This window comes from Nannospalax galili, unplaced genomic scaffold, assembly GCF_000622305.1.
Source record: "Nannospalax galili isolate Female #2095 unplaced genomic scaffold, S.galili_v1.0 scaffold999, whole genome shotgun sequence".
NCBI classification, from domain to species: Eukaryota; Metazoa; Chordata; class Mammalia; order Rodentia; family Spalacidae; genus Nannospalax; species Nannospalax galili.
This window is the reverse complement of record NW_008344824.1, coordinates 14109-25557: the sequence shown is the minus strand read 5'-3', so window position 1 is coordinate 25557 and position 11449 is coordinate 14109. Positions and strand designations below refer to the sequence as shown.

The window sequence follows — 11449 nt, the reverse complement described above, 5'->3', positions numbered from 1 at the left end:
GCAATTGACATTGAGATGTTTTCACATGCATTTCTAATCTCTATATACATGACTATCACTGGTCACAGTCGCCCACCTTCTGAGCTCCTCGGCATCTGAGCATGAATACAAACTCGTCAGATAGACAGCCTTCCTCTCCCACTAGAGGCTCCATACTCTGCCATCCCTGTCACTGTCCACCATGCTGTCAGCACCCTCATCCATTCCCCCCTGTCTGCCCTTCTGGTAAATCTAGTCAGCCAGAGGTCCCTGTTCCAGGAGGGTCAGCTGCCCCTCATCTACGGCAATCCATTGTCAGTATTCCTTTGGTTGTCCCTCATTTTTAGTTACTTATATTTCATATCCCATGGAAGGCCTCTTTTCTCATTAATCTATTTCTTTAATTCCTTTTGTGATGTAATTGTCATGTTATTAAAACGTTACCATGACATTTATCACAACCATTTGTAATTAATGAACGAGTATTCACTAGATGTTTACTATGCCCAATGGACACTGTGACCTTATTGAAGTACTAACACATTCAGTACTCTTAACTCTGATATTTTGGTATATATACTCAATGTAAATAATGAAAATGTACACGATAAGATTATCAAGTAAGTAGCATGATTGTATAATTTTTTGAAGTAGAAAAAAGTCAGAATGACCAAGGCTGTGGTCCCAAAGAAATCAGAACATGTGTTGCAGATTAAGAGATAGGTCTAATTTTTTCAATATAAAACCTCACATCTGAGCTTAAAGACTTCCTGGGAGAGCAAAGGACTCTGTAGGGGTGACTGATAAGCTACTTATAGCAATAACAACCCAACCTGAACCCAAACAAAACCAGTAACAACTATGTGCACTACACAATACCCCTGTCTGTATACTGTCTTATTTGGTATTTATCACAACCACATCTTCATAGCTAGAGAAATTAAGACCACGAAAGTAGAAGCAGCATATCAGAACAGTGAGGGTTAGCTGATACTCTGATCTACTTCTTATCCAACAGCAAGAGAAGACTCTGCTTTTCTCTCATGATATTTCAATTGTCTGGTGCACTTTTGCCTTACATTCCACTCTCTGCATAGTAGGCAGTTCTAAATGAGAAAGGAGATTTGTTCTTGGCATTCACAAGCATCTGGGCTTCTTAGGTTATTTCAAATGCATCTATAATTCCTTATGGCTTTTAAAATAAACCTGATAGGGGAAAGGTAAATCCATATAATACCTGAAGTTTGGAGCATCCTGGTTGAGTTGCCAAGCCGTCATTGTCCATATCCACCTAGAGGATTTTAACTTTTCACAGAAGAGACAGTTCTTACTACTCTTTGATTAATAGAGAAAGCAAAGGTATTCTGCTCCATGCTAAGAAATGAAATAAAGTCCACAGCAAATGTGTCTTATTCTTCTAACTCTTAGTTTCTGGATCTTAAACTTAGAGTTTAAAAAAGAAATTTAAATTTCTGACTTTGCATCTTTTTTCTCATTTGTTTAATTTTTGCTCATTCAATTTACCTTAAGCATCTTCTCTGGTGCAAGATAATATTTAATTGATTTCTTTAGAAAATGATCCATTAGCTAGAAAAAAATGTCTATTTAATACTGGCCCAGGGGGACTTCAGATATTGTACTCCACCATCCCTAAACCATTTCTATAGTTGCCACTAGTGCAGACATTTCAAGGTTTGACAATTTCCAAATACTTGACCATAATGGACCTCCCTGTTAGAACTATCATTACTTTGTGCATAAACATCTATATGCGTGCTGTTACTGTGGAAGATACAACTAATTGGCACCCAGAGGAGCACTGACCAAATGATACCACAGAGACTTGGGATCGCCAATATGAGCTCATTTGTGCAAGGGAATTGTTACCCAGGATCCTGGTAAGTCAATGGAGGAAGCATTAAATGAGTAAAAAAAGAGGACATGGGAGAAAAAGATGAAAATGCAAGGAGGTAAAATGACCTAAAGTATATGAATAATAAAACAAAGCTAAGTAGCATCATATTTATACACCTAAGGCAGAAACTTTTTAAAAAGTATTCATGGAGACAACACATATGACCATATCTTATCCCACATGAGTTAAAAAATTGTTCAATCTTCAACATACTTTAATCATTACCTAAAATAATATCAAAATGCAATGCATTCAAAAAATTAAATCCATTATTGTCATGTTATCCCACAGGCAGTCGATGGAGGGAGAATTAATTTTTTTCATTGACAAATTCCTTGGTAGGTTATCTAATCTCAAGTGGTCAGCCCTAAACACATGTACACATAATACCATAAATATAATTATGTATATTTATATATGTAAGTGGATGTTTGCATATGCAACAATAATAATCAAAGAAGTAGATTAGAAATTGAGAGAGAATGGAGGACATAGGGTGAAGTGGAGGGGCTGTGGGAAGGCTGGAAATGATACAAATACCATACTTCCATATAAAACCCTCAAAAAATAAAATAATTATAAAAATTAAATCCCTCTGAGATATAGTAAGCAAATGATAAAAGCTACAGATTTTTTAATGCAAATTGAGAAAGCTTCAAAATGGATTTAATGTTAGATGACGATGCTGGTTAGTTTTCACCAACTTGTCACAAACTAGAGTCACTAGGAAGAGGGAATCTCAACTGAGAAATTACTTCTGTTGGATTGACCCGTAGCTGTATCTGTGAGGCCTTTTCTTAATTGCTAATTGATATAGGAGGCCCAGCCCATTGTGAGTAGTGCCATCCCTAGGCAGGTGGGTCTGGGTTGTATAAGAAAGGTAGCTGAGCAAGTCAGGTGGAAACATCGAATTTCCAAAGGTAAGATGAACATAGTTACCATAATGGGCAGTGCAAGCACAGTAATAACTACAATTGACTAACTTGTTTGAACCTTTGGTACTGGCTAATCAATCATGGCATTTTCAGGAACAAAATAAGCCTACTAAATTTTTGTTCCATCTGCATAAAAAGAAAAAGTCTAGAACAAATATAAGGAATGCTACTTTGGATTGTTGCAATAGGGAATTCTGGTTTGTCAACCAATTTCAAGACCTGAGCTAGTTTTTAAACCTAGAACCCCTTGAGAAGGGAAGGCCAAGTCTCCTTGGGGAAGGTCCTTATTACAATACTGAAGAGTTGTTCTATTAGCCTTTCTATCATTCTTTACAAGATGGACCTACTGCCTTTTACTAGGGCAATTGTATACTGGGGAAAAGGAAATAATCAGACTCTTCAGGGTCTATTGAATACTGGTTCCAAATTGACACTGCTTCCAGGAGGCTCTAAAAATCACTGTGGTCAGCTGAAGTAGGGACTTGTGGAGGTTCATATGATCAATGGGGTTTTAGCTGAAGTCTGACTCACAGTGGGTCCAATGGGTTCCCAAAGTCATCCTGTGGTTAATTTCATAGTCCCAAAATGTATAACTGGGATGGATAGACTTAGAAGTTGGCAGAATCCCCATATTGATTCCCTGATTTGTGAAGTGAGGGCTATTATGGTTGGAAAGGCCAAATGGAATCCACTGAAGTTGCCCCTACTAGGAAAAATAGTGAACCAAAAGCAGTATTACATTCTTGGGGTGTCACCATTAAGGACTTGAAAGATGTAGAGGTGACTGTTCCCACCACATCTCCTTTTGACTCTCTTATTTCGCCTGTGAAGAAGACAGATGGATCTTGGAGAACGACAGTTGACGATCATAAACTTAATTAAGTAGCGTCTCCAATTGCAACTGTTGTATCAGATGTAGTTTTCTTACTTGAGCAAATTGACACATCTCCTGGTATCCGGTATGCAGCAATTGATCTATCAAATGCTTTTTTTTTCTTGATACCTATCCATAAGGAACACCAACAGTAAGTCAGTAAGCAGCATTCCTCCACTGGTTTTTGCCTCAGACTCCTGCCTTGAGTTCCTGCCTTGGCTTCCCTCCATGATGGACTGTAATCTATAAGCTAAAAGAAATCCTCCTTGGGGTAATGTTAGAGTAGCAAAAAGCCCCATTTAAAAAAAGAGTACACGAAGTTGTTCAGGAAAAAGTGATAGGGAGATATGGGAGGAGTTGGAGGGGAGGGAGTGAGCATGGATTTGATCAAAACACCTTACATGCATGTATGAAATTCTCAATAAATTTTTTTAAAAGTTGAAAAAAAAGAAATCCTTCCTCCAAGTTACTTTTGGTTAATGCCTTATAGCAACGGAAGGAAAACTAGAACAATGGCATTAATGATTTGTTGTGTTTTGTTAGATAAAATAATAATTTAAAAATATTTGTAATTGTGGGACTGAAGACATGGCTCAGCGGTTAAGAGCACTGGGTGTTTTTGCAGAAGACTGGGCTCAAATTCCAATACCCACATGGCAGCCAACAACTGTCCACAACTCCTGGTCTAGGGGATTTGACACTATCTTCTGTCCTCTATGGGCACTGCACAACTCGGGTGTACTTACACACATGCAGGCATAACACTCGCACACATAAAAATAAATAAATAAAAAATTGTAATTGCACAAAATTGGAGGAAGTATTCACAATAAAGGAATAATCAAATAAATCACAGAAAATACAGAAAATAAATCTAATAAAACCATAAGGAGAAATTGGAAAACTTTATTTGGATGGAAAATATCATTAAGAAGAATAAGCCATTAGAAGGTTTTCAAAGTTAAGGGAAAGGAGAATGTATTTTATCTATGAGAAAACATCAAATGTAACTAACATACAAAAAATATTTCTGGGCCATAGGAGGAGGAATTGGATACCTAAACATCTATAATTTTAATAGAAATTTCTAATCCAGTAATTTTTCTTTAATAAAATAAGAATCACTTGGAGGAATTTATTTTGTGGAATATTCCCCCTGACCTGCACACGGTGGGGCACATCTCTAATTATGAAACTTGGGAGGTGGAGGCAAGAGGATTAGGAGTTTGAGGCCACCTGGGTTGCATGAGACCTTGTCTCCAAAAAAACTAAAGCAACAAAAAATTTCCCTGTGAATTTAGCACAGTACACACAGTTTGTCTTGTAGGGTTGCTCCAGCTCCATTCCACAGCTGCTGCTATTCTTGGTGGATGTCCCATGGTGCTGGTGTCTCCAATATCCTGGAGTTGTAGGCTGTACTTTCACCAATCACCTTCCCTGGCCTCACAGGATACCATTCTCTTTATGACCCCTTCAGTCCTGGGGTTTCCACTGCAACTGAGGCTGCACCTTCTCCAATGGCTTCTCCTTGCCTCTCACAGCTCCAGGTTTCAGCTTCTCTCTGTGACCCCACCAATTCTGAAACTTTCTTCTACAAAACAAGTACTATATAGGAGAGTCTCGCACACTACCTACTTCTGCTTCAAGCTTGAGATGTAGTCTTGGCCCTCTCTGGACCACAGCTTCAGTGTGCTGACCCTGAGGAAATACTTCTCAGAAGACTTTTTTCTCAGTAATGCTGGTCTCTTAATCATAGCTGATTTTTCAGCGTCACTCACTGTCCCTGTAAAACAAAAATTTGACTTCAGTGGTGCTAGTCTCTTGTTAATCACAGCTGATTATTGAGCCCCAGATGACCCTAAACCACACAAATGTCCCTGTTAAGTCTTTGACTCTCAAACTTTCCTCTGAAACTTCATTAGCCAGACTTCCGTTGTCTGCATTTCCCTCACCATTCTTATCTTCCAAGTGCCCAAAGAACAGCTCATTAAGCCTAGGCATTCAATGGCTTTTCTAGCCCTAAGTTCCAAATGCTACCACAATCCTCCCTAAAATAGCATGACCTGGTCTTCACAACACCTCACAATCCTGGTACCAAGGTACAAATTTCTTTTAGTTTCCTTTCTACTGCTGTGATAAAACACTTGGACTCTGGTGGTTGAGTAAGTGTCCCTGATGGGCTCCAAGTATTTGAATACTTGGCCCCAGTTTGTGGTACTGTTTGTGGAAGTTTAAGAGGCGCTGTCTTGTTGTGGTAAACACATCGCTAGGGGCAGACTTTGAGAGTTCAGAGCCCCTGTCCCATTTCTAGTTTTTTTTTCCTCTCACTACTTCCTGTGCTTGCTTGAAGACTTGAGCTCTCAACTTTCTGTTCCAGCTGTCTCCTGCCATACCTCCCCCACCATGATGGCACTTATCCCTCTGGAAGCATAAGACACTTAAACTTCCTTATATAAGTTGCTTGGTCATGGTGCTTTATCCCACCAACAGAAAATCAACTAATACACTGACCAAAAACAGCTTGGGGAAGAAAAGATTTATTTCATCTTTCAACTTACAGTCCATTAGGAACTCTGGGCAGGAACCTGGGGTAGGCACAGACCATGGAAGAATGCTGCTTGTTAGCGTGCTCCTCTGACCTGTGCTCAGTCTGCTTTCTTATACAACTCAGGACCACCTGCTCAGTTTCGGTAGGACTCATAGTGTGCTGGCCACCCCCCAATCACTCAACAATCAAGAAAATGGCTAAAAGACATGCCCATAGGCCAGTCTGAACAGGAAGTTCCCCAGCTGAGGTTCCCTCTTCCCTGGTATGTTAAGTTGATAATTGAAGCCAACCAAGACATGGACATAGAATCAAATTGCCCTCTGAAGCCTTACCCCTATACCATTAGATTTGCGCAGCTCTCAGACCTCATCAGAAAAATTTCTTTGTGCAGTGGATGATGGTTAATGCACATTCACAGCAGGCCAATGTGCAGAGAATGACTGGCTGTGGAGTGCTCAGCACACTAGGTTTGTCTGTTTCTCGTTCCAAATCACATTTGGTGATATACATTTATTTTGGATGATGTTATATTTTCTATGCCCCCAAAACCAATTCTTGAAACTCCTCAGTACTACTAGAGGTACCAAGTTTTGGTGTAAAAAGTTCACTTATTTCACCAAAATGGTGTATCAATACATCTATGTTCATACAAAGAACCATGTCTCATGACTTTTTTTTTTTTTCGGTCTTTTTGAGACAGGGTCTCCCTGTAGCCCCAGCTAGCCTGTAATTGACTAACTCACTATGTAGACCAGCCTGGCCTTGAACTCACAGATATCTCCTGCCTCTGCCTCCAGAGTGCTGGGACTAAAGGTATATGCTACCATGCCTGGCTTGTCTCGTGACTTCTACAAGAAATGTGGAGAAAGGAAAAAATGATTACTGAGAGCAGTCAGAAAGTCATATTTGCATCTCAGAAAATCTTTGGTGTATTTACCAAGCTGTTAAACACTGAGAAAGAACTAAGAGGTGAAGAGTGAGAGAGTGGCTAAGAAAATGAAAAGTGGGACAGGAACAAATGCCATGGTAGAGTGTTTGTTTAAGTAAAGACTTGGGCCCAATTTTTAGTGCAGAGTGCTGAGACTTTAGCTAAGTGGTTGAGTGCTTGCCTAGCTTGTGTGAAGTCTTGGGTTTAATTCCTAGTACTTTGTAAAAAATAAACAGACAGACACTGACAAAGCAAAATAATGAACAACCAAACCAAAGAGCAAGTGAAACAAACTGAACTGAAGCAAACAAACCAAACCTAACCTTATAGCAAAGGGAACAGAATCTACGTCTCTTCCAGTGTTGTAGGCATTGCCAGGTTAAAAGGATGTAGAAGATTCAGGATTTTAAGGAAATGTGATACTACTACTATATATGGAAGAGATAAAGAGGGTCACTTCATTCTAATCAAAGGAGCAACTGACCAAGAAGATGTTACAATCATGAAATTATATGCACTAAACTCTGGTTCACCCAATTTCACAAAAACAGTACCACAGGACTATAAAACATAGATTAACCTCAACTCAGCAGTAGTAGGTAACTTCAATACCTCACGTTCTCCAGTAGACTGGTCAACTGGACAAGGAATAAACAGAGAGACATTTGAATTAAATGACATCTTACATCAAATGGACCTAATATCTACAGAATATTCCACCCAAGCATCACAGAATATACTTTCTACTCAGCAGCCCATACAAGTTTTTCTAAAATTGACCACACACTGGGACACAAAACAAGCCTCAACAAATATAAAAAATTGAAATAATTCCATGCCGTCTATCAGACCACAATGCAATAAAGCTTACAATTAACAGCAAAAGAAGCTCTAGTAACTATTTGAACTCATAGAGATTAAACAGCACACTCCTGATGATGAGTAGCTCAAAGAAGAAACTAAAGTAATCATATATTTATTTTATTATATAAAATATATTTCTTCATTATTTCTTTATATTTAATGATTTATTAATAATTTTGTAACGTATTTCTAGTCTCATTTCTGTACTTCACTTTTTATTTAGTTATAGACCAGCTTTACAAGGATAGAACTATTTGATATTTTATTGATATATTGGTATTTTATCTTTTTTGCTGCAAAATAGTCAGAACATTCATAATGACTTATAATTCACACATTTCTTTGCCCAAAACAGTGACTATTTAGTAAAAATGGAGTAAACTAATTTTCACATGCATGGACGATATGGAAGTTTACATCTAGTGTCAAAAATTAAGTACTGAATAATATTATTAAAGTTTTCTCTTTTGCACTATAATTTACCACAAAGTACACTTTTTAAATATAACTACTAAAACCCTTAGGAGTAGTCAAATCTGTGTTGAGTGAACAAATTCAAATTTGTATTTGGGTGAACAAATTCAAATGATAAAAGCCTAAACTCTCACTCTCAAATTTATCTAGCCAATATCTTCATTTTACTAATTTTTTCAGGCATATAGATATTTAGAAGTTCATAGGACATAAACATAGGCAGCTATGAGGATTAGAAGACTTATGTGTCTGGTGATCAGTGCTAAAGAGGTGTCCAACATTTGATATCAGTGGAAAGTATGTTCAGTGTGGGGAGGTTCAGCAATCTCCATTGCTTCCATAATGGGCACAGCATTCAATAAAAACCACATTTTCTTGGCTGAATTTGCTCCTCAGTATTTTTAGAAGCTAGCAATTCTCTCTGTTCCAAGTAGAATACTTGAGGATGCATTTCATAGTAAGCATTTAAAATACTAAATTGAAAAGACTTTTAAAAACTGTTTAATAGGAAATTAATTCCCAAGAATGCTCTATATTAATCTGAATCTTTTGAACTGTGCAGGAAAGAATTCTTCTTGAAACTCAAAGCCTTAACAAAGAGTCTTCTCATTGCCACCTTCATTTCCTTATTTCTGAGTGTATAGATGACAGGATTCATAAAAGGAGTGATAATGGCATCAAAGATTGCTAAAAATTTATCTATGGGTAAAGTAGGGAATGGCCACACGTAGACAATAATGCAAGGACCAAAGAAGAAAACCACCACAGTGATGTGAGCTGAGAGAGTGGACAGGGCCCTGGATGAAGCCCTGGAGGAGTGCTTACGAACCGTGACCAGGATGAAGATGTACGACACCATCAAGATGAAGAAGGTGCCCATGGAGATGAAACCACTGTTGGCAGTGACCAGGAACTCCAGCCTGTATGTGTCTGTACATGCAAGTCTGATGAACCGAGGAAAATCACAATAAAAGCTGTCCATTTTGTTGGCTCCACAGAAGGGTAAATTTACAACAAAAGCCAGTTGGGCCGCAGAGTGGATGAGGCCAATGGTCCAAGCAAGAGTCAAAAATGAAACACACGTTCTCGAGCTCATGATGGTCAGGTAGTGGAGGGGCTTACAGATAGCAATGTACCTGTCATAGGCCATGACTATGAGCAGCACCATCTCTGCACCTCCAACAGTGTGAATGAAGAACATCTGAGTGATGCACCCACTCAAGGAGGTGACTTTATGCTTTCTGAAGAGGTCGTAAATCATCTTTGGGGTAGCAATGCTGGACACCCCTGTATCAATGAAGGAGAGATTTGCCAGCAGGAAGTACATGGGGGAATGTAAATGATGGTCTGAGATGATCGTGAGCACAATGAGAAGGTTCCCCAGCATACTGGCCACATAAAATACTGTGAAAAACAGGAAAAGGAGAATCTGAATTTCCCAGGAACTGGTGAGTCCCAGAAACAAAAACTCAGATACCACTGAGTGATTTCCTCCGTCCATCAACTTCTTGTGCAAGTTTGACTGTGAGATGGCCATTACCTCAAAAGCAGAAGAGGGAGAAAAATTTAATCTTAAGCAAAAGGATATCCTGGCTATAAAGTAGTGACTCAACTATCAAAACCAAGGCAGCTTGTAATTTTACAGTGACATTTTACACAGTACTTAAAGGAATAGGCATAGAATATTTAGGATCACTTGGCTTATACAACCATAACTTTATTTTGACTGTTAAAGTATAATCAAGAAAGAGAAAAATAGAAGTACAGGCACCTTAGGATCTAAGGAGAGGCAAATCAGACACCAATGTGTATGAAATTCTGCTTGGGAAAAGTGCTATGAAATAGAAGCATGCTAAAATAAATTTATGCCTATTGTACATAACTACTTATTACATTCTGGAAATTATTTATTTTAAAACTGACACATCTTGGTTTCCTAACTTTTTGATAATGTTATCAATGAAAAAGACATCTTTTATATTTTAAATATGCTTAAGATGGCACTTTTTATTAATTAAATTTGTTGTTAGACAATTTAACACATGTACACCAATGCATATTGACACACTCTCCCCTCTCCTTACTACCCCTACACATCTCTCTTCCCCACATCCATCTCTGTCACATTCATAGTTCTTCCTTTTGTTTTGTTTAACCAGGTCCTTCTGTGACTGGATTCAGAGATATCTGTTAGAGGCTGCTGGGCTCAGCAGAGGGTACACAACTGAAGAAAATGGTTTTTCCTTTCCCAGAATCTATTAATAGCCAACAATTCAGCAGTAGAGGGTAGTGTCCCATGAGTCTCTCCCCCCTGCATGACTGATTGTTGGCAGGGTCTGTCTTGTGTGGGTCCAGTGCAGGTAACCACAGGTATAGTGAGTGAGTGATAGTAATGGTTGTATTGAGTTCAGTGGATAGCATTTAGTAGCCCTTCACCTTATCATATACTTTCCTCCTTCCTTTTCTGAAGTGTTTGTTCCCTGAGCCTTAGAAGGCCCACACCATGGCCTATTCACTGTATCTTGGACAATCAGGAATCTCTACATTCACTTCCATTTGTTGTAAGGAGAGGCTTTCCTGATTTAGGCTAGGGGCAACTTTTGTGTGTAGATATGGGCATAGATATTTAGAAAGTACTTTGAAGTTTTATCAATTTAGTTAAACATTGATAATACGTTCCTCACCTAGGTTTATGGCCTTCCCAGGTCTGAGCTTTTGTTGGCCTTATAGTGCCAGGCATAGCCCCTCCTCACTCCTATGAAGCAGGCCTTAAATCCAATCAGAGGGCAGTTGGTTATCCTCTCAACAACCAAGTCACTATTGTACAGATGAGCATAATTTGCCTGGCAGGTCAGCTTTCTAGTTCATAGCGTTCACAGTTTGGCAAGACTAAAGATGTCTTTTCTCTCCTAGCAACACCTTGCAGCACCCT

General features: G+C 38.7%; 1 protein-coding gene across 1 annotated transcript; it reads right to left on the bottom strand.

Annotated features, from left to right (window-relative positions):
* Nucleotides 1-9034: 9034 nt before the first annotated feature.
* On the bottom strand, nucleotides 9035-10067 carry LOC103740494 (olfactory receptor 4F3/4F16/4F29-like). The gene has a single exon (XM_008841132.1). The coding sequence runs from the start codon at nucleotides 10052-10054 to the stop codon at nucleotides 9053-9055; it is 1002 nt and encodes a 333-aa protein (XP_008839354.1). The 5' UTR covers nucleotides 10055-10067; the 3' UTR covers nucleotides 9035-9052.
* Nucleotides 10068-11449: the final 1382 nt, after the last annotated feature.

Excerpts from the sequence above, each read along its gene's own strand:
- LOC103740494 (XM_008841132.1), bottom strand. The coding sequence starts at position 10,054 with ATGGCCATCTCACAGTCAAACTTGCACAAGAAGTTGATGGACGGAGGA.